Source organism: Branchiostoma floridae, chromosome 4 (assembly GCF_000003815.2).
Source record: "Branchiostoma floridae strain S238N-H82 chromosome 4, Bfl_VNyyK, whole genome shotgun sequence".
NCBI classification, from domain to species: domain Eukaryota; kingdom Metazoa; phylum Chordata; class Leptocardii; order Amphioxiformes; family Branchiostomatidae; genus Branchiostoma; species Branchiostoma floridae.
The window spans coordinates 33,516,890-33,543,507 of NC_049982.1; the positions used below are offsets into that span (position 1 = coordinate 33,516,890).

General features: G+C 40.5%; 1 protein-coding gene across 5 annotated transcripts; it reads right to left on the reverse strand.

The window, feature by feature from the left end:
- On the reverse strand, window positions 1–26,602 carry LOC118413008 (condensin complex subunit 2-like). 5 transcript variants are annotated; one of them, XM_035816122.1, is made up of 18 exons: window positions 26,433–26,602; window positions 21,614–21,764; window positions 19,427–19,551; window positions 17,918–18,008; window positions 16,934–17,029; window positions 16,717–16,840; window positions 12,476–12,525; window positions 11,911–11,982; window positions 10,669–10,855; window positions 10,013–10,107; window positions 8,346–8,575; window positions 6,590–6,726; window positions 5,822–6,057; window positions 4,974–5,075; window positions 4,174–4,338; window positions 3,358–3,471; window positions 2,500–2,667; window positions 1–1,328 (listed from the first exon to the last, which is right to left on the reverse strand). In XM_035816122.1, exons 2-18 carry the CDS (start codon window positions 21,746–21,748, stop codon window positions 1,269–1,271), a joined length of 2,187 nt encoding a protein of 728 aa, XP_035672015.1. In that variant the 5' UTR covers window positions 21,749–21,764; window positions 26,433–26,602; the 3' UTR covers window positions 1–1,268. The 5 variants fall into 5 exon arrangements, with proteins under 5 accessions (XP_035672015.1, XP_035672014.1, XP_035672017.1 ...); XM_035816121.1 differs by having other exon boundaries at window positions 10,013–10,110; XM_035816124.1 differs by lacking the exon at window positions 21,614–21,764 and having other exon boundaries at window positions 10,013–10,110; window positions 26,433–26,576.
- Between the last annotated feature and the right edge of the window lie 16 nt (window positions 26,603–26,618).

Sequence of the window (26,618 nt, forward strand, 5' to 3'; positions counted from 1 at the left end):
TTGTATATGCAGTTATTGTACCTTTTCTTTATTGTTCAAACCTATGTACATGACATCTTTAAAAAAAACATACTGGTAGGTTACATAAAACAATTGTAAAATGTTATGATTGCATTACAGCCAGAACAGAATAGTAAGTCCTAGAAACTCAGATGTCAGAACAGTAAGTCATGAATTACGACACAGATCAAGATATACAATTCCCAGTCCATTTCAGGAATTGGGAGGGACCCCATATATTTCCTTTGTTCTCAAAAACTTTAAATGCAAACTAGAGGAAGGAGATCTTGAATCTGGCTATGTACTTTACATTATCTGTGTGCATAAAGATACACTTGATACACTTAGAGATTTCACATTAGCATTACTTGGTCTTGAAACCAACAAACTAAATTGGTGCAAGGTGTATCTCAAAAGCATGTGTGCACTCAGAAAGATCTGTTGGTAACTATCAGTACGAGAATAAGACTGTCACAGTAGATTAGAGTTTATAGTCATTTCTACCAAATTTTTACAGTCAAACTTATAAAGGCAGTTAGCATTTTCAACATGAAAAGGAAATTCTAAAACAACAGATGGAGTCAGAAGTTTTCATAGACAATCAGTTTCAGGCCTCGACCTAATTTTCTGGACATGGATCTGAACAGTGGACCTGTACTTGAATTTTCTGTACCTGTACCCAACCCTTGTGAAGGTCATCAATTCTATTTCCCCAAAACTATGTACACTGCTTAAAGTGGGTGATAGGCCATCAAGTTTTTGTCAAAATCGCTCAGTTGCTTTCATTATATACACTCAACACACACTGTATACACACACACTGCACAGTATACTCAGTCCACTGAATCAATTAATAAACAGGCACTGAACTTGGTCCGTTGAATCTACTAAACATACTACATGTATTAAAATCTACTGAATATACTAAACATGCACTGTGTACTCCGTCTGCTGTGTCGTTCTTGTCATGGGGATAACTCACGCATAGGCAGACAGGAATAGAACAGTTTCGCAGTTTGTAATACTGATTTCAACTTGATGCCTACCGCCTATACTCAGATGTGTCAGAATAAAACACACTAGAATCAAACAGCAACAATTATCTAAAAATCTATTTGACTACATCTAATAAACACTTGAAAATGGCTGTAGTCATTTGGTTTATCTTTTCATTGTACAATCATTTTCTCACAATTTTAAAGAAATCTAGCTTGCATGGTTAGTGAAGAGTTAATTCCAAGTGTTTAAAAAGACAATAAAAAGGGTAGTCAGACTCCCTGAGCGACTGTCAGCTCTGACAAGTCATCATTTCCATCAATCATCAGACACTGAAAAATAAAATGAAATGTGTCAGTTTTACATCAACAGACCCACAAGTCAACAAAAGTCTTAAGGGAATGAAACAGGGAATCTGAGGACTAAGAAAGTTGCACAGATTCCTGACTAAGGAAATTATATAATGGCTGTCCTGGGTACCATCCGGGTAGCGGTTCACTCCTATGTTTGCTTCCGCTATCCGTCTGGAGACCTGCACATTCAAACCGTTTGGTGCTAACGTCAGTTGATGAGCGAATTAAGGAATGGGTTCTAAAGCACTCAGGCCTTCCGCAAGCGGACGGAGGGCTTGTCCAGTGTTGGAATGCTTGTTATAACGAGCTTTTGAACCATTCCTTACTTCACTCATCTGTAGGGACCAATCAGCACCTGCGTCCAAAATTTGGACGATTCCAGACGTTATCGCGGTCAAGGTTCCCAGACGGAACAGCAGAGAAGCAATGTATATAGCGTATAATGAATGTCAGAGCTAGAAGCGACTGTATATAGACTACATGTATAATGAACGCCAGAGAGAACTACTTTCCAGACGGTACCAAGGCTATATAATGGCAGGATATGTAAAACAAATTATTAAAATGCTATTTCATGAAACTGAACAGATCCTTGTCATTGAGTGACGAATGTACAGATCATTATCTATAGGAAAGCAAAAATATTAGAATTTTCTCAATTGGGTTTCTCTTTCAATGCTACTTAATTCTTTGCTGCATACATACATTTTGCTGTTTACTTTCTGGCCAGTAATCTATATTTCACCATGCAGGAGTTACCACATGCTGGTAAACAAGGCTGCTGTTTCAGGCAGTTAAAATGTTATGTGAGCTCAACAGACCATGCTGGTCATACTCATACTCTTTGTTGTCAGGTCAGGTGATCACCTGTGGCAAGCGATCACCTTTCCAGGTTTGACTGGCACACATATCCCAATTGGCAACTCTTTTACATCAGAAATGGAGAAGGTAACCATAACTAATCAACTCAGTGTTGCCTTTAAAAGTCTCTAATTCAAGGGCTTTTAAGTTTTAGGATTGAAATGATGCAAGTCTAAACTGACAAGAGTTTGTCAATTTGAAAGATTCTGCTGGAAAAGGGATAAGAATATTCAAGCTCAAAACCCCTGGAGTGAACAACCAAACCCAATGTCAAACAAGGACTGCTTACCTTTTCATTGGCCAGATGCAGTAGACAAACAAATGCAATTGGCACAGACAAATTTTTGGCTGTTTGGCCTGACACCATAGTGGGGAGCTCCTGCATAAGTTCAGTGAAGGTTTGTTCTCCAGATACGGCCTCTTCTCTCTCATTGTCTTCAGGGTCATGTATTGGCTCCTGCAAGTATGTATACTTAGTTGTTACAACACTGTCCTGCATGATGAAACTTTGGTCTTAATTTCTAAATTTTAAAGAATGTCAAGAAATTGTCATTTTTTTCTAATCTTCTTCAAATTATTTCATCGTTAAAGAATGTATATTATGATGAAATTAAGCAAAAAGCCAACACTACATTATCAAACAGAATGGAAATAACATGACATTCCTATCGGATAGGACGTTAAATGGAGGTCCCGTGTTCGGGGAGAGCAACACCCCAAGCACGTTAAAGAACCCGCCACATGTGCGAACATTCACCCGAGCAGATCAAACCATTCCGGCCAAAATAGGGGTAGGGAATCTCCCGAGCAGCCCTCGTAACCCCTGCTTCGCCTATTGGGTCAGTTAGTCCAGCAATAGTGAGCAATTGGGCTGGTCTCAATCATGATGTTTCTGACCTAGGGCGAAGAGTTGCTGTTACAGTTCCAATCATGTAACCCGTAACCTTGAGTGGCCTTCAGGCCTTGTTACGTGGTGACCATCGAGTAAAAAAAAAAAATCATGATGGTTTCCTTTTGAATTAAAGTCCCTTAGAAAATATTTTAAGGAAAAATTAATGAATAAAGTATTGACAAGATCAATATGCGCCACCATTCTGGTATAGTTTAAAAATCCTGACTTTTAAAGGCAAGAAGATAGAACATGTACCTTAGGTTTGTCTGGTGCGTGTGGTTTAATAAGCCAGTTCCACATGGTACCCTTTAGTTTTCTCACATCAATGCGCTTGGCCTGTCGAGCATAGTCTATCCCGATCTTGGATACCTAGGGAGGTAAAAAATGCATTGTATATACAATTTATGTACATGATGATATACAATTTATGCCACAAACATGTACATCTTACTTTTATTCACAAAAACACATATTTCTAATCTTAGTTACACAGTTATACATATACTGTAGATGCAGAAATGTTCGCGGTAATTTTCTGTTTTTTTCATGGCAGTAAGAGACTACAGTGCATGCTGCTACCGCAAACTTAAAAGCACCTAACAATATCCGGGGCTCGAAATACCACCTGCATATGCAGGCTAGAGCATGTAAAATTGGAGCCGTGCAGGTATTTCTGGTGTCTACCTGCACCTAACCTGCACTGGGCCATGTACTGGGTATTATACATAAATCACCTATGATGTAGCGTATGTGGATTGTTATTAGCTGCATTGACTGTCAGTGTTACCACTATAATGTATAAAAGAAAAAATAGGAATGGTTCCTGAACAATTTCAGTATGATAAATATTTCCTAAATTCAGAGTGGTACAGGTAATTTTCAATGTTACCTGCGCCATTGCAGGTATGCAGAAAAAAGTATTTCAAGCCCTGAATATCCAAAGTCATGTATCAAAATACTGTCCACATAAACACAATTAGACTCATATACCCATAAACATATCTTTCTTTGCAAAAGTTACTGTGAGAGATAAGCTGAAACAATCTGAAAGGTTGAGAAATGGCCAACAACCTTGCGAGGTGCCTGCACCAGGCCGTCTACTCCTGTCTGAGACTCCAGCATGCTGGCATTGCAGGACACATTACCATGGATGGTGGTGTCGTGACTGAAGTTGAAGTGTGAAGATGCCTGGCTGAAATCTTGGAATCCTGCACTCTCATTATCACTGTCATCTCCCTGGTAGAAACAAGGACAACATGTAAGACTTGGATTACTTCTTACAAAATGGCCTATCTCACTGAGCAGAGGTACTCTTGAGGTACGCTGGAGTTTGTTCAAGGAAGCACCTTTGCACTATTTTAGCCGATTTGCACTCACACTGACGTGAGGCACTTTGTCTTTCTAAATGAACAGGTTATTGGCAATCGCAGCGACAGTTGTCAACTTATCAAAAATTAAAGTAAAATTATTCAAATGCATCAAAATGAGACTTGCAAAATATAAAAGGATATTCACTTTTGATAAACAACATAGGTAATATATCATGTGTCCAACCTTAATACTGTTACAATAAAACGACGGAGGTACTTTTCAGGTACGTTGGAGTTTGTTAACTGTACATTGTTAACCAATGCAAAATGATTCACTGCTGATTTGTCCTACCAGTTCATTCTCGGTGAAGTTGCAGCAGGCAGTTTGTAGAGAAAATGACAGTTGGGATTTATGCAAAATAACCTGGAAAAACATCATCAATTTGAATCTTTCCAGTTCAAGGTCTGTTCAAATTGGTGGAGCTCAGGACTGGTGGTCCTTATGCATTAATGGTCACATGCACTAGTCCAGGTTGGACTGAAAACAAGCCTGCTCCCTACCTCCACCCCTGGACAATAATTGGCACAGTCATTGGGGTTGTTGTAGTCATAGTTTTCTATCCCATCATCCATCTGGCTGTCCTCTTCCACTTGTCTCTTCACCTGTTGATGGACACATGCCACAAACATAAGAGAAATGACTAAAACTAAGAATCAATTGTGACAACCGTGAATCCAATCAGGAAGACACAATCACACTCCTCTGGAGCAAAGAATCTGCCAATTTTGTAGTATGATTTTTTGTACAGTAGAAGACAAAGCACATTTCACATTAGCTTGTCCTTTGTATGATAGTGATAAAAGCATTCTTTTTTGGCTATGAGTTAAATAAATTTCCCCACTCCAGATGAATATAGTAAAGAGAAATTTACATTTCTGACAGCTTCCTACAAATGAGGCTCGGACCAAAATACAATTTGCACCAAAAACACACCATTTCCTACGCTTTTCAGTCATGTAACGTTTAATGTCATTTCGCAGTAAATAATGAGAAATGTAAACTCAAACATAGACCCTCGGAAGCCTTTCGTCACTTTTTTGTCACGCGCTACCAAAGAGAACAGGGGAGTGCACCGTTAACTGATCGCCAAGGGAGCCCAAACACAAAAGGAACACAGAAGAACTCCAACTCCTTTATACAGAAAATGGCAGATTAGTTTTACTGCCTTTCATCAAACTGACATACAACATGTATCACAGACTGGCTATGCCTTACCAAACCCTCCAAGCTTTCTAGCAAAACTCCCCTGCCAATTATTCTCCCTATCATAGCCAGTGTAGTCAGTCTGGTAGAGACTAGCGTGATGCCCAGTGACAGGGAGAATGTAGAAATAGAAGAAAGCACTCACCATGACACTAGCCTTCCCAAACAGCCTGAAGAGAGCATCTGCCCTGTAGCTCAGCTCTGGTGGAAGAGTCTTGCTGTCCTTGTTGTATTTATCCAGTGTCTTTTTGGTGAGGGTGGTGGCTACTTTGGTCTCGATGAACTGTTTCTCAAATTCTACCTCCCCAATGCCTTGGTACACTAACACGAAGGGTTCCTTCTTTTGTCTAGCTTTCTTATCTCCACCTTGTTTACATGCATCTGAGGAAAAAACAAATATTGAGTAATTTCTAATAATACTTTCATTGCCACAGGAGGACATTCTATTTCTTTTTTGGTGCACAGAAAAAATGATGGGTGCACCACATATGATACAGTAGATTGTCAGCACAATGAGGAGAGGGAAGAGGAGAAGGAAGAAGGGTCCAGAGCCAGTGTCAGTAACTTTATGTCAGCAGGCAGTGCCAACCTAAGAGAATGGACCAGTTTGAGTCTAGCAGAAGCCATGAGACCACAGAAGACAGAGTTAGATGGAGGAGGGTAGTGCAGCGAATAGTCATGGTGCCCCAACCAACCATTAGGGGGTCAAGGGATAGGTGAGGTGAGTGCTAACACCGTTGAAGCTTTAAATATTGCGATGAACCCGAATTGAACAGCCAACTTCAAAATTTTAAACAAGTACTCAAATACAATTGGTTCATTATTTGTTGTGATACTTGAGTCACATGAATATGCTTTATTGTAGTGTACGATAGTTTTCCTATATGTAAAACATCATTTATAATAATATTACCTTTGGATCTGGGTTTCAACTTCCAATGTTCTGGTCCAGTCCACATGGACAGGAGTTTGGAATCAAAGTAGGAGTACTCGCTGGGTTCCAGTGCCAACACCAGGCTACCTACTGTGCCATCCAGTATAGGAGGTTGACTGGAAGGAAAAACATATCATGCAACACAATTTTCATTGAAAGAATAGCTAATTTTTTACATGATGGGCAAACTACTCTGGCACAGTTCTCTAGTTTAAGGGAGAAGGTTTACATTGTAGGTCAGGTCTTAGCAACCTGGACCTCTGGACCTCCAAACATGTTGCCAACTGTCACTCCATTTTTGTCTAAAATAATCTGAGAACCAGCAAATAAGATTAGTATCAACTAGAGTTCGACGAACACATCTCTTCGCCAAATAATCATGCCTTTATTAAGAGTTTAACGTCTTATCATGTATTTACTAAATAGTACCTACCCCAATAGCAAATGACTGCATGAACGTGTGTTCCTCACAAACCCACAAATGCCCCCCCCCCCAAAAAAAAACACATAACCTTCTCGTCGAACTGGTGACAATGAAATGATGTACAATGTTGTGACTTTCCAGCGCAACTTTCATAGTGTTTTGTTAACATCAGATTCTACCAGACTCCAGCCTGGCCGGATAGTATTGATTTTAGGGGGCCTTGGACTGTGGCCAAAGATGACCTAGGCCTGCATGGTAGCATCCCTGGTCAATCAGAATTTCATGCTTGTCAAGACCGGCTGTCTTGACCTACTTTTTCTCTATTTTTAGACATCTATGGGCTGATTCAAGTTCTTTCGGTGGACTCCGTCACAAGTATATTTTTAACCTATATAGAAGTTTCCCTAAGTAATTATATCAAATAGATAGTGATTTATATAATTTGCATCTCATTATGTTCATTATCACCCAAACTAACTACATACCAAAAACAAAGACTATCCAACAATCTGCTCTGGAGTTATCCTTCTTAAAAGTTACGAACTATAAGACCCACTGCAGTTCCAAACAAGCTACTAGGGGGCCCAAAATTACACCATTCACTCCTAGTCCCAACAGCTATCCACCACTAAAAAATTATGAACCTGGCACTTCTGGAAAATTTAGGCTCAAGCTTTGACGCTCACTTGCAGTACCAAAACAAGTCGCCAGGAGGCCCATTATCGAACTTGACCTTCCTTTCTGTGTCCCCTACCTATCAACAAAATATCATTAGCATTCATCAAAAGCATCTTGAGTTATCTTGCATACAGACAAACGCACTTACATACAAAGCCAGCTACAGCACCGTAGGTAAAAGCTAGCTAAACCATTCTCGCACATGACAATCCTTTACACAACCGCTACACACCTACCAAATATCGTAGAAATCGCCCAGCTGCATTTTGACTTATGCTTCCCGAAACAAACCTCGAAAAAATACAAAGCTCGCTGCTGTACCGTAGGAAAACGCCAGGTAAACCATTTTCAAACTAGGCATGCCTTTAGACAACCGCTACACACCTACAAAAAATCAAAAAGTTCCATCCACAATTTCTCGACTTATATGCTGTTGACCTACATACAGACCCAAGTCGGCAAAAACATACTCATCGCCATTGGCGAAGAGAATAAACTGATTGCCCATCCTACTAGTGACAAATCCCAAGCAGCAGGAATAACCATGTCTGCGTCAATCTCTTCACAAGAGGTGCTCGGAAAAGCACAACACTACTTCCTTTGAAGTAAATCGAGGTGATTCTACAGTTCTACCTTGTATTGGCATCCTGCAGCATCCTTGCTGATTTTCCATCCACAAACATGGATTGTTCCTCTATGGTCCCATCTCCACCATCTATTTCTCTATCAGAACCATCAGCAGCATCATCAAACCCTCCTATGTCATAGTCTGGTCCATCCTCTTCTATGGGCTGAGTTTCTGCATTCAGGTCAAAGGCATGTTCCCCTTTCCCTTGTTTAGACACGACTTCTCCAAAGAAGTCCTGAAAAACAACCATGTCGTTATGTCTAGTCTATATATGTCAGGGCGTTACTTGATGACAACGCTCCTTGATGACAAGTTTTTCGTTTCATTCATGTATTGTTCCATCATGTTGTACATCAGGGCACTCCAGCCATCATTACTACCGGGTATAATAAGAAACAGAGATGTGGTTGGACACTTTCTTTATCGTATATATTTTCGGAATAAATGAGGTATGCTAAGCACACTGAGAAGGCAAATTCCTCATAAGATAGCAAAGAATACAACAGGGCTCGAAATTCATTTGGAGATTATGGGGATTGGGTGCACCAAAAAAAATTTGGGTGCACCTCTTAAATTTAAGTAGAATGTCAGAAAAACCTAATGACAAAACTTAGTTACAAATTGCTATCAAATTCTTAAACAAGTACCATAATGCATGAGTCATTTTATTATCTTAGATGTCAAGAATATGATGTATACTGGTATATTTTGATATCTTTACATACATAAACCCATGAAAATACTTGGGTGACTTGGGTGCACCTGTGCACCCACAGAAAATAATTGGGTGCACAGCTCCAATTTTGGGTGCACCTGGGTGCACATGCACCCAGTATTTCGAGCCCTGATACAAGAACAAGAAGAGATTTCTTAGCGCACCTGAAATTAGTTTTGTAACCTTACCCAAAACTTTTGCATTGTATTCAGCCATAGGATTAATTCAATTAGAGGGTACTTGGGGAGTTAAGTACCAGACTGAATGCTTTTGAGGCACGTGGAGCAACTGGGTACTTTATCGTATAATATGAAGTAGTATATGCAGTTATAACTTTCTAAAATTAATATCTATCGGAAAATAACACTCCCGTGTGGAGTGCAATGCCCCTTTAAGTATCCCATGTCAATAAGATCGCGTATCGATAAGAAAAAGTGTCTGTGTAACTTTCATGACTTTACAACTTCTAAAAAAAGAACTTTATTGATAGGATTGGTCATTATGATTCACATCGTTGTGGTCGTTGAAAATTTGTGTGTGAAAATTTGATCTGTGTACACCTGACTGAACAATAAACCAGTCTAATGCTACATGTACTACTCACAGTCTACCTTGTGTTACACTGTGATGGGGAAATCTTAAAAACACACCTTGTCAAAGTTAACTATGGCAATCCAGTAGTTACAGGTAAGAAGAAGAAATGAAATAAAAAGAAATGGAATTTGCATGTACAGAATAGTTATGAGTAATGAATAAAGTTTGAATTTGCACAAGTCACAGAGTTGCAAACTTCACTTGTTTTCATGCACATGTCTCAGACATGTCTCAGACATGTGCATGAAAACAAGTGAAGTCCATGATGCTTTTCATGGCATTTAGAAACAGACATTTAAACAGCAGTGTTAATTGTTCAAATGCAAGACTACAGCTGTACAACAGATCAAGACTAAAGCTTACCTGATCTTTTTCCATGAACTTGAAGTCAGCAAAAGGTAGACAGACCTGTGTTGTACTGATCCTCTCTAAGAGATTGTGTTGGCCTTTTAAGAATTCTTCTGAAAGTGGCATATAGAAATACCATGGTTTGTTCTTGGTTTCTCTTCAAGTATGAAAGAAGGTATTACAGAATATTGCCAGAGGTTATTGCCCAGACAGATTGGAAGAGGACATCGGACCTGACAGGAAAAAGTAGAATATGGCCACATGGACATAACCAAAGATCTTGTTACTGTGCCACAACCAGTACATTCCACAACCAGAAATTAACTATAACTTTATAAGCAGTATAAAAAGAAAATACAGTACTCCAATGATAACAATCACCACCTGAAAATAGCTGTTAGAACTAGTAGCCATCAAAATGAGGGCATCCAAAAATCAGGGACTATATAATACACACACACACACACACACACACACACACACATATATATATATATATAGGTTTATTAACAAAGTAATAATCAGTTCTTGACGTTGAACCAAAGAATACCACCATGACATGTTTCTATGCAATGAGTCCAGTGAGTGCCAATCATTCATATTTAACATTACACACCATTAACAGACATTATCATTTCAATACTGTTCGGCGAATGAAATTCAAGACCCACCAGAAAAATCCACCTGCTCCATGTTCCTGCTGATCTCAACCTTGTCCCCAAAGGTTGCCATGGCAACAGCATTGGAGTCAAACAGCAGCTCCATGCTGTCGTCACGGCAACTGAGGTGGTTGAGCAGCAGACCCCTGGTCCCTCCTTCATCAAAGGTAGCAGACATCTTCTTGAATAAAGGGTCCACCTGGAAGGGTGGGATGTATACATATTTGCAATCAGGCCATGTTGGTTTGATTACATCATTGATGACAGTCTCTAGGAACCTCAAAACTGATGCGAGCATGTGGATGAAAAAAGTTTGGAAAAAACGAAGCTGTCTTCATTGAGCATGAGATGTAAGTGATCACAAGGTTGAAGAAATATACCGAAGTTTATTTTTCGTTGACTTGGGGAAACTCTTGCTACTTTGCCCTGATGGGGCTATTTGGGGGTAGCTTGATGTAGAGTTTGCCAATGTACAATATTTAGTTACTAAATATTGTAGCCACTTTTCGATACTTTTTTTTTTGCTTTTTAAAATCTAAAATAGCATGGTCAATACCTTTATTTCATTTTTGTAAAGGGCCGAAAATCGATTCACACATATGATCTATAATGCCATCAACATGGCCCTATGTCTGAAGTAAATAAGACAATGCCAAATCAATTTTTTGGTTCTTATATTTGGCTGCTTTATTTTCTGATTTGAAAAAAAAGGCACATGTACTATTCAGGACAATCCCCAAATGGTCAAACTGATGCTTACCTTTTCCCAGTGCATTAAAACTTGAGTTGAAAGTTGAAATGTGAACCATCCTGGGTAAATAGGCATTTTGACCTTCAATTGTTTCTCATTAATTAATTAACAATGGAGTTATACACTCATTTTCATTGAAATGTAAAATAAAAGCCATTTTTGGTTTGAAAAATAAATCAGCTCAATTTTGAGCCAAAACTACTGAAAATTCCTCTTTTCTAACCATAGCCAAAAAAAGGCAACTTTTTTTACCCGTTAGTTATCCCAGGACAGATAACAAACATTACCGGTAGCCTTTGATACAACAGTACACTTTACCTTTTTTTCTTTAAATGATTTACAGTATTGGCTACATCATTCAGGCCAACCAAATTTTATTTGTTGCTTCTCGGACCAGCAGGTCGAAAAAAATAAAAATAATTTTTTTTCAAAAGGGAATGCTGGCTAGTGAGTACCTAGTACTAAATCAAGTCTGGCATTACATTCAATTTGCCCAGACTTACCTCAAATTCCAGGTCAAAATTGTTGACATTGATATTCTTCAAGTTGTTTTCCACTGTTGAGGACATTCCTGACTAGGAACAACAATAACATATTGAATCAACCTAGCATCCAGTAGCCTTAGGAGAAAAATGCAGCATTCTTTAATTGATCTACAAAATTTACAAATTACAAAGGCAACATTTACATTACTCTATCTCCTTCCACATGCAAAAATGGACTGTTCTAAAATCACCCTTGCACAAGTATGAAACATGCCAAAAACATCTGTCCAAAAGTGAACTATTGCAAAGTCATCATAGTCCAAAATGGACCTTTCCCAATTTGAACCCTTGGGCAAGAACTTAACAACAGACACCCCATGCATAATTGACCAATCAAAAGCACTTCAACTCAAAATATAGACTTTTTCATCATCACCCCAGTACCAAGTTCAACTTTTCAAAGCATTCCCCAAGCAATAATGGACTCTCCCACCAGCACCTCCATGTAAAATTGGCAATTCCTAAATTGCTATGGCCAATGCTCAGTCAAAATTCATTTCTGAAATATATTAATTAGTAATACCTTCTTTGGTTTCTTCCCTTTAATCTCACCATCTTCTGCAGGTACGTCTCCTTCAAAAAGTAAGATTGTTGTAGAAAGTTGACAAACTGTAAATGGACATCTGGCATACATATATACATGTCAGATGCAAAAATTAGTTTTTTAAATGCATATGTATATTACCCATTAATCATACTCATCATTCAACAAACAGTACAGTGTGTATCCAATATGAAAGTAAATTTGAAAGACTCAGGGCTTGTTGTAGACTTTTTTTCCCACTACAGTATACAAACACCTGCAACACTACAACTAAGTACAAGTTGTCACAAATTTTACCTGTCATTCAGAAACAAATAGTAGCAAATAGAGTTTGTGTTTATAGTAATTTCCAGCAAGTTTCTACTGTAAAAAAACAAAAGTGAAATGTACAGAGACAGCCTTGTTTCCATGAAGTATATTTATAGGGCCTAGGTTAGAAATTGTGTTTCCTGTTTTAGTCCTCAATAAAAGGTAGGTAGGTAGGGATTATTACCTTCATGAATATGTGGAGGCTATATTTTCAATAGCAATTGTGTGTCGGCGAACAAGATAACAACGGCTAGGTTTGGTTTTGTAGTTGGTGTGCTGGTGGAGCGTGAGAAACCTTGGAAATGATAAAATTTTGGGCCACCTAGCAACTTTCCATGGCACTGCAGCCAGACTTCATGTGTTGATATCTTGCGTTCTTAAAGACTTGCAGAAATACAATTGAATACAATTTATTTTTTAACGATCTAGAGGATCATTTCCTCGCTATTAGATTGAAATATTTTTCATGTGATAATTCGGTCGGGAAGTAATGTTAAAACGTCTTCAAAAAGTGCGACTTGGGGCATCCGAGGGCGAATTCAAATGATATGCATGACGTCATTTTAGAGAGTCGCGTTCTTCTAGTAGCTCAACCCCCGTCCGCTGTAATGGCGTCTTGTACTACAGGTCGTGTTAGTACAAAGTCCAGTAGAAGTTATTGTGTCGCAGGAGGCCCACATGGCGTTAGCTGTAAGAATAGTCAGTCTACCGAGGGGATATCTATGCACAGATTCCCCAAAGTTAAAAATGACAGAACTGTGGCTGACAAATTGAGAGTCTCAGCGAGCTAGAAAACAGTGTACAAAATTATGCATCAAGTTTGTTCAGAGGCATCGGCATGGTTCCTTCCGTGACATCTACGGCTCCGCACACTTCGAGCTCCGCACACTTCGAGCCCTCGTGCTTCAACATGAACCTTGAGATTATATTGGGGAGAGCTGTGGGAGGACCAGAAGGATTATCGCAGGAAAAGTTCCAACTATTGACACCGCTGGTCTGCCGACTCCCAGTCACGGAACGCGCGCGGAGAAGGGTGAATTCGCCACAGTTTATCACAGCTGCAGGACGTTTATCTGTCACATACTAGTAGTAATTCGCCCTGTAAATTTACCTTGTATTTCGCTTATTCTGGTCATAACTGCGGTGCCATTATTGTGAAGTACTTGTACGCTTAGACTCCGACACAAAACAGCACAAATGATTCTTGGATTTTACATCTTTGTCGGCGTCCGGATAGATTTCATAACAAAGTGAACCGCTTATACCGAACTCGTAACAACAAACAACGCTGTCCCAAGATTTTCAAGCACGAAAATTTGCTGACCGTATTCAAAATACGTTGGAAAAATTGTCACTAGATTTTGTCATGAATATTGTAGTTCTTGGTCTCAGTAAAACCAAGTTACGAGCGAATCTGGGATTTTTCGTCGTCAACAACAACAACTCTAAGAAAAATGGCCCCCAAAAAGATGGCGGCCGTGCGCTAAAATCCTGAGACTTTTCGAATTTTCTTTCACGGAAACACCAGTCTGTATGTTTTTCCTCGAATCACTAGGAGCTTACGAAATCTGTCTGTTGTGTAGTGTCTTTAGCGGTGGACATGTTGTTAATAGGTGAGTTAAAATAGTTTGGTTTTGTATAAAAACTTCTAGCGTAACCTGAGCATGTAAACAAAGGAAAATATATCTGGGTTGCGGGACCACAAGCATGTACGTACTCGTTACTATGTCATCGATAACTCGTTTTTTTTGCTCGTGTAGCTACAAACTTGGCACTTTTGTCGCTAGATTTTGTCATGAATATTGTAGCATTGATATGTAGTACTGATATGGTCCCCGTAAAACCTAGTTACGAGTGAATCTTGGATTTTTCGTCATCAACAACAAAGAAAAATTCCTCACAAAAAAATGGCGGCCCCGTGCCATGCGCTATTATTTAACCACACTTTTCGAATTTTCTATCACGGAAACACCAGTCTGTGTGTTTTCCTCTAATCACTGGGAGCTTACGAAATCTGTCTGTTGTGCAGACAAATATGAGACAGAAAGAACAGTCACTCTCAAAATGTTTCACGGACTCGTCACAATCTGGAGGCGTTTAGCTATCGGCCGTGCTCACGACTAGAAATAGTCAGTCTACGACGTACTATCTATCCGATAAAAGCTTACAGGTTTGTAAACAAACACATACTTTGAGTGGGAATGTATTTTGAGTCGCATTTCTTGTGGCAATGAGGTTGCTTCTCATTTTAAATCATGGCGAACTGTACGTAGTTAGTTGCTCAGCTGTTGTATATTTGTACGCGACCGAAGCTTTAGTCCCGGTTTCGCTAGCAGGCACAAGCGGAGACCGCAAAGAGGCACAAACTTCTGCGCTTCCGCTAGAAAACATCTTCAAATTAATGTACAGCATGGCCTCCTTACTGAGGATAATGTAAGCTCATGCTATCATTTGTGTATAGAAGAAGCGATGGCTGTTAATCCCCGCTTATTCCACACGCTACAATAATGAACTTTCTCCCCGCTTGCGTTACGCACGCTTGGTACGTGCATCAACTTCAAGTGCCTCTAAGATATATTTTAGTGGCATGAATACGAACGAAATTCCCTTCAAGTGAAGTGAAGTATGTGTTCTTTAGTCGTGCCGAGTTTCGTCAATGAATTATGTTTCCTTTATAAGATGCGGGTCTATCAAATGTACATTATTCCCCTAGTCAACCATACCAGCTAGTAGGGACTAACTAAAATGACGTCACGGCGTGTTCCTAATTAGTTCCAGCAAAGAGCTCAAAGTACACATTTTTATGTCGCTGTTTGAGGGACTTCCGGACGGACAATTGATTTGAAACTTGCATTGACTTTTTCAGAAAAGATCAAATTTTTACATTATTGGTAGAAAATGCTACAGACGATTTCATTTCAGTTACACTTTAACAAGCTATGGTCACCACTTTGAAATGTTAGAAAGCTCTGGGAAAGAAGTGACATGAGATTTGGCCCCCTAGCAGCTAGCTTTAGAATAGCAGGGGCATTTATGTCAAAAAAGAGGATAACTCCAGAAAGGAATTGTCTTGATTCATTTGCATAATTGATGAGAATATTTTATCATGGTCTTGACATTCTTGTGGCACTGTTAGCCTTTGATGTCAAGACAAAGTGGGACAAGTTTGAGCCCGCTAACATTCAACTGAGTCATGATCGTGAATGAATGACCGATTTACATCATTTTAGGCATGCTGGTCACTTAGGCAAAGATGTTCATAATGATATACATAATATGCAATGAGGACTTCATTTGCATAATTAATGACGAAACTGTGCAATTTGATTGTTTTCCATAACTTGATTTCAATTAATGTAGCACATGTATTCTACTAATAAGTGGATCATTAACAGATACCCAAATATGCAAATGAGGAACTGATTTGCATAATACCAAATGGCAAAACAGTTTGCGTGCCACTGTGTGACTTGCATCAGAGATAGGACAACTGACGAAACGTTACTTTTCCATCTAAGATTGTTAGGATAATTTGTAAGGGATAAAGAATTTTTCCACGATGAAAAGGAGAGGAAAGGGTGCCATTTAGAAGCACATTTTATGACATAAGAAAACTAAATTTTAGCTATTCAAACTTAGCCAATCACAAACTTCGTTAGCTGTAAAATTGTAACACCCTGTGAAAAATAATCTGATAGACGTACTTCAGGGCGACAATGCCCTTGTACTACCTTTTGTTTTGTACTGAAGGACACGCCGACAGTCATACCAGCGATATAAGATCCAAGTTGTCTACTACATAAAAACTAGATATCTTTTTTTCTGTAAAATAAGACTGCTCTTACTTTTTTCCCTCCAGCCATCCACACAAATACAAAAAGAGACGATGATGATAAAACCACTTTACCTACCTGCTTCTTTGTTGGCACATTCAGTGTGTCCAAGACCACCAAGCATCTTAAAGGCATCAGCATGGACAGCATCCACGCGGTAGGCATAGATTTTGGCACTGGCATCCAGGGTGCAACTTGCCACCTATGTGACAACGAATATTGTGTGTATTGTTTGACAAAGAAAGCTTAATAGCACCAAGAGAAACATTTTGATTGAACAATGGCAGGACCTTACCTGGAAATTAGTGACCTCATTCCTGTTCTTAGTCTTCAGCAGCTGAGACATATAGTCAATCAGGTGTAGCCCAAATGCATTCTTCACATTGATTTTCTGAAACACACATAAAAATATCAGATCTGGTAAGACAAGTAATCCAAAGTCAAATGACCTTAGAGACAATCATAAGTTCCCATATACATTCAGCACAAAAATTTGGAACTAAGTTTAACTTAAATGTAAATTTAATCAATTGTATTTCTGTTATTACTCTTATATGTATCACCAAAAGAGGCTGATACATGTATGTCCGTATGTATGTGATACATGTATGTCCGTATGTATGTAGGACTCGAGTCGCTGTGTGGTTACTGACTGTCGGGTCACTGGCTGCCAAGAACTTTAAACTGCTGCAAATATTTTCTCCTTAACGCAAAAATATTTCCCAGCAGCAACCCTAAATTCAATCATAATGATTAGACATTGGACAATTTCTTATCTATTATGTCAGAACAAGTATGCCGAATCATAATGCAGGCTTTGATGGCATCTCTATATGGTGCCGACATCACCAAATCCTGCCACGACCTCTCCCAATATCGCTTTCTTTTGCTCTTTAATAACAATTTCATGCAATGCACATTGTTAGTATTGCACCTGTGAAGATGGAAGGATGTCTACCACTTGCAGTTATCGGCTTATTTGTATCGTGCATGCCCATGTAATACGCATTTTCAATGTTTATCAAATTTCTTAGCAGTCAACCAGCTTTGGTGACTTTTGGTTGTGCAGATGAGAAAGTCACTAACAATGGGGTGAACGGGAGCTGGTTTGATACTTCAGGATTTCATGCAATTGACCTACGTGAGCGGTTATACGATGTGCAATCAACCCAGGTTTCTACTTTACTGTAAAACTGTTATTTATTTAACCTTTTTTTACAAAATGTAGAAAAAGATCATAATTTGAACATAGGTATGGTACTCATGCAGGGATACCTACATTTTCTGCAGACAACTTAATACAAGAAGTGTAGTGATCTGCAAGTTGTACATTTGTCAGTCCACCCTGTGTTGTTCCCAGGGAATTTCTCCTGCAAAACAAAGAAGAGTTTTATTCTTATGTTTCATATCAATACCATATTTTCTCAATTTAAGTATGTATTTCAAACTCCCAATGTGGTTGCAAAGCTGTGTATACTTTTTACTTCAGGTTACTGCCTGGACAAAATGGGAAGAGGACCCCAAATCAACTAGGAACCCATTTTTGAAGATGGGTACTTGTGGCTTGGAACAGCATCAAAAGATCCACAAAATAAATTCTGATGCAAGAGGATAATACTAGACTAGTGTACTAGTAGTACCTTTGCGTCAACATTTGTTTCATGGATAACATGATACTTTTATAACAGAATACAATTGTTGATGTGTCATCAGTAAAAGCCATGAAATGTGCTTTATGTCACCTGAATGACTTTCTGTGGGTACAACTCTCCAATTTCCAAACTGAGGTTGACTTAGCCAAAGATTTGACCAAAAATAGCAAGGATATTCTAGGATCTGAAATTTTTTATAGATAAAGCTGATCTATAGACTATGCGAGTTGATACCTATTTAAATAGGCCCAAAACAGCAGCTCCGAGACAGCTGGTACAAACTACCACCAAATTAAATCCCCGCGAACTTAACTGCATGTTAATAAACATTATGCCGTTCAAACGTGCATGAAAATGAACCATCATTTGAACAACTCAGACTGAGTAGCTCAGGAACAGCTACAAGTCCGGACCTGTACCTAAATTCCTGTACTTGCATCTGTACCTTAAATTTGTTCAAGCACACAGCTCTATCTGTAATAGGGACTAAGCAGTAAAAGACATACCTGTCCATGGGTGAGATGGGACTTCCGATCCCCCCTCGGGTGAGCTCGATGACTCTATCTGTAATAGGGACTAAGCAGTAAAAGACATACCTGTCCATGGGGGAGATGGGACTTCCAATCCCCCCTCGGGTGAGCTCGATGACTCTATCTGTAATAGGGACTAAGCAGTAAAAGACATACCTGTCCATGGGTGAGATGGGACTTCCGATCCCCCCTCGGGTGAGCTCGATGACTCTATCTGTAATAGGGACTAAGCAGTAAAAGACATACCTGTCCATGGGGGAGATGGGACTTCCGATCCCCCCTCGGGTGAGCTCGATGACTCTATCTGTAATAGGGACTAAGCAGTAAAAGACATACCTGTCCATGGGGGAGATGGGACTTCCGATCCCCCCTCGGGTGAGCTCGATGACTCTATCTGTAATAGGGACTAAGCAGTAAAAGACATACCTGTCCATGGGTGAGATGGGACTTCCGATCCCCCCTCGGGTGAGCTCGATGACTCTATCTGTAATAGGGACTAAGCAGTAAAAGACATACCTGTCCATGGGGGAGATGGGACTTCCGATCCCCCCTCGGGTGAGCTCGATGACTCTATCTGTAATAGGGACTAAGCAGTAAAAGACATACCTGTCCATGGGTGAGATGGGACTTCCGATCCCCCCTCGGGTGAGCTCGATGACACGGGAGCGCCTCCTCTCCCTCTTCTCTGCAGCATCATCATTCTCAGCCACGTGTGTCATCACTCTGGGGGACTGAGGAGTGACAGACAACAGAGTAGGAGTCATGACCAAGAAATCCTGAACGGTGCACACACCAGTTCTTCTGCAACAGGGGTCCAACGTAGTGCTAAAAAATTGTGACGAAGGGTCTCGAGGGTCAGGGTTTGAGTTCAAATATATGTATCTGATAATCTGCTGCGACATGGCACTAAATACTGGCATGGCTGAAAAGCGTAAGAAGCGATGTGTTTCGAGTGAAAATTGGTTTTGGGCCTATATCTATGACTTGTGAGGTGAAAATGCTTTTAATTGCTTTGAACACTTTGCTTGTCCAAAAGAAATTAGACTAAGCAAGGATGCTTTTCCAGTTGTTCGAGCTGTATGTCAGAACCATGTCCACACCAATGAAATACACTTCCACTGAACAACAGTCAGAATGTGTTTTGCAGTATGGGAGTTATACTGCTGATTGTGACATTTATGCAGAAAGAGTGACGTTGGGCAAGCGGTTTTCATTTCCTACCACAGACCATGTTGATTTGATTATGTGGATGACATCCTCTGGGAACTCCAAAACTGATGCAAGCGAGCGAATAAAAAAATGTTTGGCCAAAAAAAAAGTTGCCTTCAGTATGAAATCTGAGTGGACAGGACTGAAAACACATAGTATGGTATACCAACAGTTATGTGTAGGGACCAGTACATTATACGGGTCAAAAAGTTCCTTTTCTTTTTGGACCAATCCGATAAAAACAGATCTGAAAAAATCATGTCGAAGGCATTTGGGGTCTTACCGAGCCAAGAAGACAACAAGAGCGAAGTCGAGTAGACTTAAAATAGTCATTTGTACCAAGTTTCTAAAGTCAAAGGTACAGAGACAGTTAGCCTTCATTACATGGAGATGGGATTTTAAAATGCCAGTGGGAGTCGGATAATCCACCAAACCAACTCTACATAACAGATACCTTTGTAGCAAAATTGACCAATTACCATTGCTTTCAGTATTGCTAATTCTCAAGTTTCCACAGACAATCAGGCCCAGGTTCAGGTCCGGACCTGGAAATGATCCTGAGTCGACCTGAACGGGACCTATACCTGAATTTTCTGTAGTGGTAGGCAGTGGTACCTACAGTACCCCTACCAACAATAGATTTTTTTCTTTCTTTTTCTCAAAACTTATTCTTTGACTTAAGATTCTGATACTTGCATATATATGCTCATTTTACAGCTGCTTTGCACAATTTAATGCGTGCCAGCCCACTGTGGTCAAAAACTTTTTTGTGTGGAAACGGCTGAAAATTGATGCAAGCGCAGATGTCATCCATCCACATAATCAAATCAACATGGCCTTAATGATCTGAGAAAATTAACAAGAACTAAGTAGAGTAGAGTATATAGTCATTTCTACCAAGTAGATAATAAATTGTACAGAGACAGTTAGCCTTGTTTTCATGAAGATAAGACTTTAAAATTTAAAATACCAGTGGGAGTCGGATACTCCATCAAACATACTGTTTCGAGTATCCAGGCCAGGGCCAGGTTTGACTCAGAACGAGGACCTGATCCTCTTGACCCCAACTGGACCTGTACCTACTAGTAAGGGTCCAGTAAAGAAAATTCTGATACAGGTACGGTCTAGGTCCAGAGGATCAGGTCCAGGTCCGATCCGGACCTGATTCAGTATGTGAAAACTTGTGAATGGGCGATACTCAAAACAATGGTCCATTTCTCACCAAAGAAATCTGTTTTGTGGAGTAGGTCGATTCCCACTGGCAGTTTGAAATCCTACAAGTCTAACTGCCTCTGTAGGATTGACTAAAAAACTTGGTAGAAAAAACTACTAGACTCTACCCTACTTTGTTCATTTATTTTCTTCGATAGCCCCCAAACGTGTGAATGCCTGATCATATAATCTGTCCATTTTCCAATAGGTCCAACATCCGGTCTCCGAATTTTTTCAGGTCTGGTTTTTCCGGACTGGTCGGTTTTGTACCGGTACACTGTACTGCGTACACCCACCTGTACCTGAATTTTCTGTACCGGTACCCACCGCTGCAGCTTTGTAGTATGAGTGTACATGTTGGAAAAATGATACCTGGCTGTTAATCACCACTCGCTGGCGTCTGGTACTTGGAGAGATGAAGTCAGGAGTGGAAAGGTTGGGGGTACTGCGGGAAGTCAGCCCAGGAGTAGAGGTGGGAGTTGGAGTATGTACTCCACGACTGTCCATCCTCCTGTGTTAATAGCTTAGAACACCACAAAGTCCATCAGATAGAGGAAATAAGGTATGGGGTTGCAGTTTTGTGCACAGGAGAAATTTTGCGCGGGTTAAAATTAAGTTCATAAAACAGGGGTGCCTAAGCATTTGCACGAACCCTATGAGATTTGAACAAACATTATGAGATACGTACAAATAACTATAGTCTATATATATGCAAAAATGCACAAACCTTGTGAAAATTACACGAATCACTATACGAAAACGTACAAACCTTATGTGATTTGCACGAATCACTTATTCACTATGTGACACACATGAACCTTTATATGCAATTTGCACGAACCTTGTGTGGATGACGTAATGTCACGTGACCCGGTTTCGAAAAAAGGTTTGTGCAAATCGCATAAGCTTTGTGCGTGTCACATAGTGATTCGTGTGAATCACATAAAGTGCGTACGTTTTCGAATAGTGATTCGTTTGATTTTCATAAGGTTTGTGCGTTTTTGCACAGTGACTCGTGCGTTTTTGCATAGGGATTCGTGCGTATCACATAGGGTTCTTGCAAATGCTTAAGCAACCCTGTAAAATATGTAAGAAAACATGTAAGTTACAATGACTTAAATAAGAAAAATGTGGCCCCATGTACAATGTATGATTTTTTATCTGTTTGCTGAAATTTTAGGTTTGAATTTCTGGTCCCTGGGAATAGATAAGCTGGCTCGCAAGGGATTTGAAAACTTTTTTTAGGGAGTTTTAAGGTTAAAAGTCTAAATAAGATGAAAAAAAAAAATGAAATGCACAAAATGAAATTAAGTACTCTAATACTGCGAAAGGGTCCATGCCAACTGAGCGCTCGCTTAAGACTAGGTTTCTGGAGCACAGGAGACCAAGCTCGGTCCTGTCGGAGGTGTCACACTTGCAGCACATTAACATAGAATCACCGGCACATTTCATTACTCTGGACAAAGCTCAAATATTGGACACCGAACCGGATTACTTCATGAGGGGGGTGAAGGAGGCCATCTACAGAAAGAGGACACCAGCCGACACTTAACAGAGATGGAGGCCGATATCGCCTGCCAGGCATCTACGATTCTTTACTTGAGTCACATGTCCCTAGGTCACGTGCTCAGAATAATCGAACCTGTTACTGTTTTTATTTTATGTTTTACAGAAATAACAACAATGGATAATGTGACACATGTCATGCAAAACTTTACAAGTTATTGCAAAATGCATGCAATATCATGAATATGATCTTGACTGAGTTATAGTGGAATACCCTGCCTGGCAAGGTGAGCCCCCATAGTTGAGCCTTTCTGTGCCAGGCAGGAGGCCACAATCTCTCGTTGGCCGGGTTCATGTCCTAGGGCGGTGTCAACTGTAGGGCCGGCCGCTCGAGCGCAATTTTAGTCAGGCTAGCAGGATGCCTGCCCGCCCGCCCTCAACACCGGGACCTCAACAAATCGGCAATGCCACTCCCTGTCCCTTGCTTGTCAGCAGACCAGTGGTAATTGCATGTGAATGAATCAACTTTGCTAGTGTGTCCTCGCTAGAAATGTACTAGTACTAGTACTATGATGTAGCACAGATACAAGCAACCCCAACCCCTATGAGTATGAGGTACTAGTACTAGTAAGTGTGCCCATGCCTTGCATGATGGGCACACTATTTGGGGGTAGAAATTGCTAGCTATAGGCAGCTGCCAAGTGCCCAAATAGTATTGTACCTTGTTGCAATTCAAATCTTTAGTCAAAACATTATAGGGGTCACCTGCAAAGAAATGGTCATGATTTGAATTTTGGCAGACATAAATTTTCTAATAGATCGTTTTCACAATGACGTCACAGTCGCGTTCGAACGTTCGAACGGCCATGTTGGATGATAAGCGGCTCGATCTCCATACGGCTGTGTGTTGCACGTGGTGGACCCGTTCGTGGAAAGAAGCCTTTTTTATTCAGAAACGGACTGGATGTTTGCCGTGCTAACTGCGAGTTCCATAAACACAGGATACGGCCTACTCGCCGTTTCTATTCAACAACATTACCTACAGTCCGTCCTCTTTTCAATAACTTGATTAAACCACTCTCCTACCAGCCCACCAACAGTAGCCCTGCCGCGGAGTTTATGCATGCTTTTTTAAAAAATTTTTGGGAGAAAGTTGGTTTCTGGTACAGGGTATGTCATGGACGTATACCATGTTACACGAAAATGTCAGCAAGCTTGTTCTATTTCTTCTTCATAAAACACGGCACATCGCGTCCTGAGCTGTGAGTGATATTTTAAATTTTTTCACCAGTACTGCCCCCGATGTTCTGTCGATAATCAAGCGAGGATTAAAAATTGTTAGGCTTGTTCACGAGGAACGAAATTCGAACCTTTTTACTCACGATTGTGTAGCTGGTAGAACAAAACAAAAATTTCTTCAGCCGCAAACTTTACCTAAGGCAAGACAAAACATCAATGCGGAACTTACACGTGTTAACGGGCACAATACACCCCTCACGCGCATCTCAATCGTTGTGTCAGTTTTACGCTCAGCATGGCCCAGTACGCTTACCTAAAAGTATGAGGTGAGGTGTGTATTGTGCATACGACTGGTATGATCATATGAAGAAAAATGTCAATACGAACCTCATATGGACTTGATATATACGCTCGTGTGACTGCGCCTGAAGGATGCGGTCACACATGCGTATACATTCAAGTCCGTATGAGGTTCGTATGAAATTCTTAGCCCCCACCATGCTCCACAGGTTGCTGGGAAAATAAAATTGGACAAATATATACAGATAACATGCCAGAGGAGTTAGCTAGGTCGCAGGCCATACTCCCTTTGGCCAACTAACTTCTCTAGCATGTTATCTGAGTGTCTATATTTGTTTAATTTCTGCTTTTTCCAAGTGATATATAGGGACCTCATACGAACTTTGATAAAGATTCTTTATAAAGACACGGCAAAAGTACAGAGACTTTCGTAAGGTCTACATGTATAACAGATATACGCACGTGTGACGGCACCCTTTCACAAAACTTTGACAGCCCCTTCCGTATCTCGCTTGATTTAAGTACTGATTCGACAAAGTGTGGCGTGTCTTCCAGCGAGCTTTGCGCTTGTGACGAGGGAAGTTTCTACAAGTCGACGTCTGGTCGAGTTCTGTCACCTCCATGCCGCGACGGGCACTAAACGCAATTTGGCATCTGACTAAACATGTGCTAAGCATTCTCAGAGTTTGAACTTTCAGTATTAAGTGCAACGTTACAGTCTGTCGCAATAACGTCAGCGCTAGCAGCCCTGATTCGTATGTTTAACGTTAGTTGATCAACTGAATTGTAATTTTGTAAACAGACCTTTCTAATACACATGTTGACAAAGCCAAAATACGGAAAAAAGACGCGCGCACGAACTTTTTTAATACCACTTTCCCGCTGGCCCCCACTATCCTCTTGCCTCACGGAGTTAGGGTCGGGGAAGTGCTAAATTTTGCCCCTTGTTAGGCAAGTGGACAGTGAGTGCCAGCTCGTGCGCGTGCGGTGGGGATTGGTAGCTAGTCCTCTGCACGCCGCCTGTCAGTGAAAGGACATCACCAAGGGTAGCGTGCCAGGTACAGTGAATGATCGCGGTTTTTGCGAAGTCGCTTCACCTCGAACTCTAAACCACCGTGAACACTCCATTTCCCGCTACCGCAAAGGTAAATCCTCGCGATCGGCACCAGCATTAGATCGTTGAGAAAAGTGCCATTTTTAAAAGTATATAGATCAAGACGTATTATTGCAACTTTGTCCTGATATCTAACCTTGGCTACATCACTTAATGATTCACAGAATGGAGACAAAACAGCACACTTGAACCCGCAAGTAACTTTGCTGGTGCTCTAGCTGGTGCCGTTCTGTGTTCTAGTCATCCAGGTTATCATCCAACATGGCGCCCACGCGTGATCGAACGGTTTTCGAACGTTCTGTGAAAATGATCTATACAAGATGGAAGTGCATCTACAGTACAAGTTAGTTAGCTTAGGCACAAACGTAGAGGGGCGGTTGTTTAGTTTCTGATCTGTAAAGCTAAAACTGTTAGTGTTACAGTAACTGTAAATGAATGAACTCAAGACCAGATCATCCTGTCATGTTTAACTATATCAAAGCACTGGACAAACCACACAAACCAAGTATGACTGTTTGCTGACCGAAGAGAAATAAGGAGTTCAAGAGGAGCGGTTTCAACTGGAGCAAGACTCCTGCCTAACCGAAGAACTCTGCTCTACTCTACTCAGTCAGATAAACACTGTACTGGTAGTGGGAGAAAATAATTTCTACTAAATTTCTAGTACAGGCGTACTGACGTAGATGAATAACCGGGTGGGTGCAAGAGTGAAGATCGGGAGTCTACGGCCCGAAATAGCCTGGTATCCAGCCGTAATATAGCTTCCGAGTCTCTTCTCTCCTCTCGGGCGGATCAGGGCCAGAGGTAACCGCCAGAGAGGAGAGAAGAGACTCGGAAGCTATATTACGGCTGGACGAGACGGTGGTATTCATGAAATGCTTTATATTTTGATTATGATCATACCCCGCAAGTTATTTGAGTTTCTGCAACTTATGATCACCCTTCGTAGCCAACCTTCAAACACTGTAACGTCCCCAGCACCCCCCACCACTAAACCCGCTGGCTGCCAAAAATAAACAATAAAAAATGTACCTTCGACTTTTCAGATAATACAACTTCCTTTGTGTCTCCTTGCCCCTAAATCCTCAGATACAGTAACTGTTGTATATATGAAGAAATATGTTGTTGTTGTTGTTGTCAGCGGAAGAAAGTTGAATTCTGCGGGCCGTTATCAAACCTGCGCGCGCACGTCAGGGCGCATGCGTAATGTGGGCAACA

What these genes read in the sequence shown, in the direction of transcription:
- LOC118413008 (XM_035816121.1), bottom strand. Translation starts at nt 21,748, where the DNA reads ATGGACAGTCGTGGAGTACATACTCCAACTCCCACCTCTACTCCTGGG. An exon ending in CCCATCTCACCCATGGACAG is followed by an intron (nt 18,009 to 19,426) that starts GTATGTCTTTTA and finishes TTTGTTTTGCAG; the next exon opens with GAGAAATTCCCTGGGAACAA. An exon ending in TGGTGCAGGCACCTCGCAAG is followed by an intron (nt 3,472 to 4,173) that starts GTTGTTGGCCAT and finishes TTACCTCCCTAG; the next exon opens with GTATCCAAGATCGGGATAGA.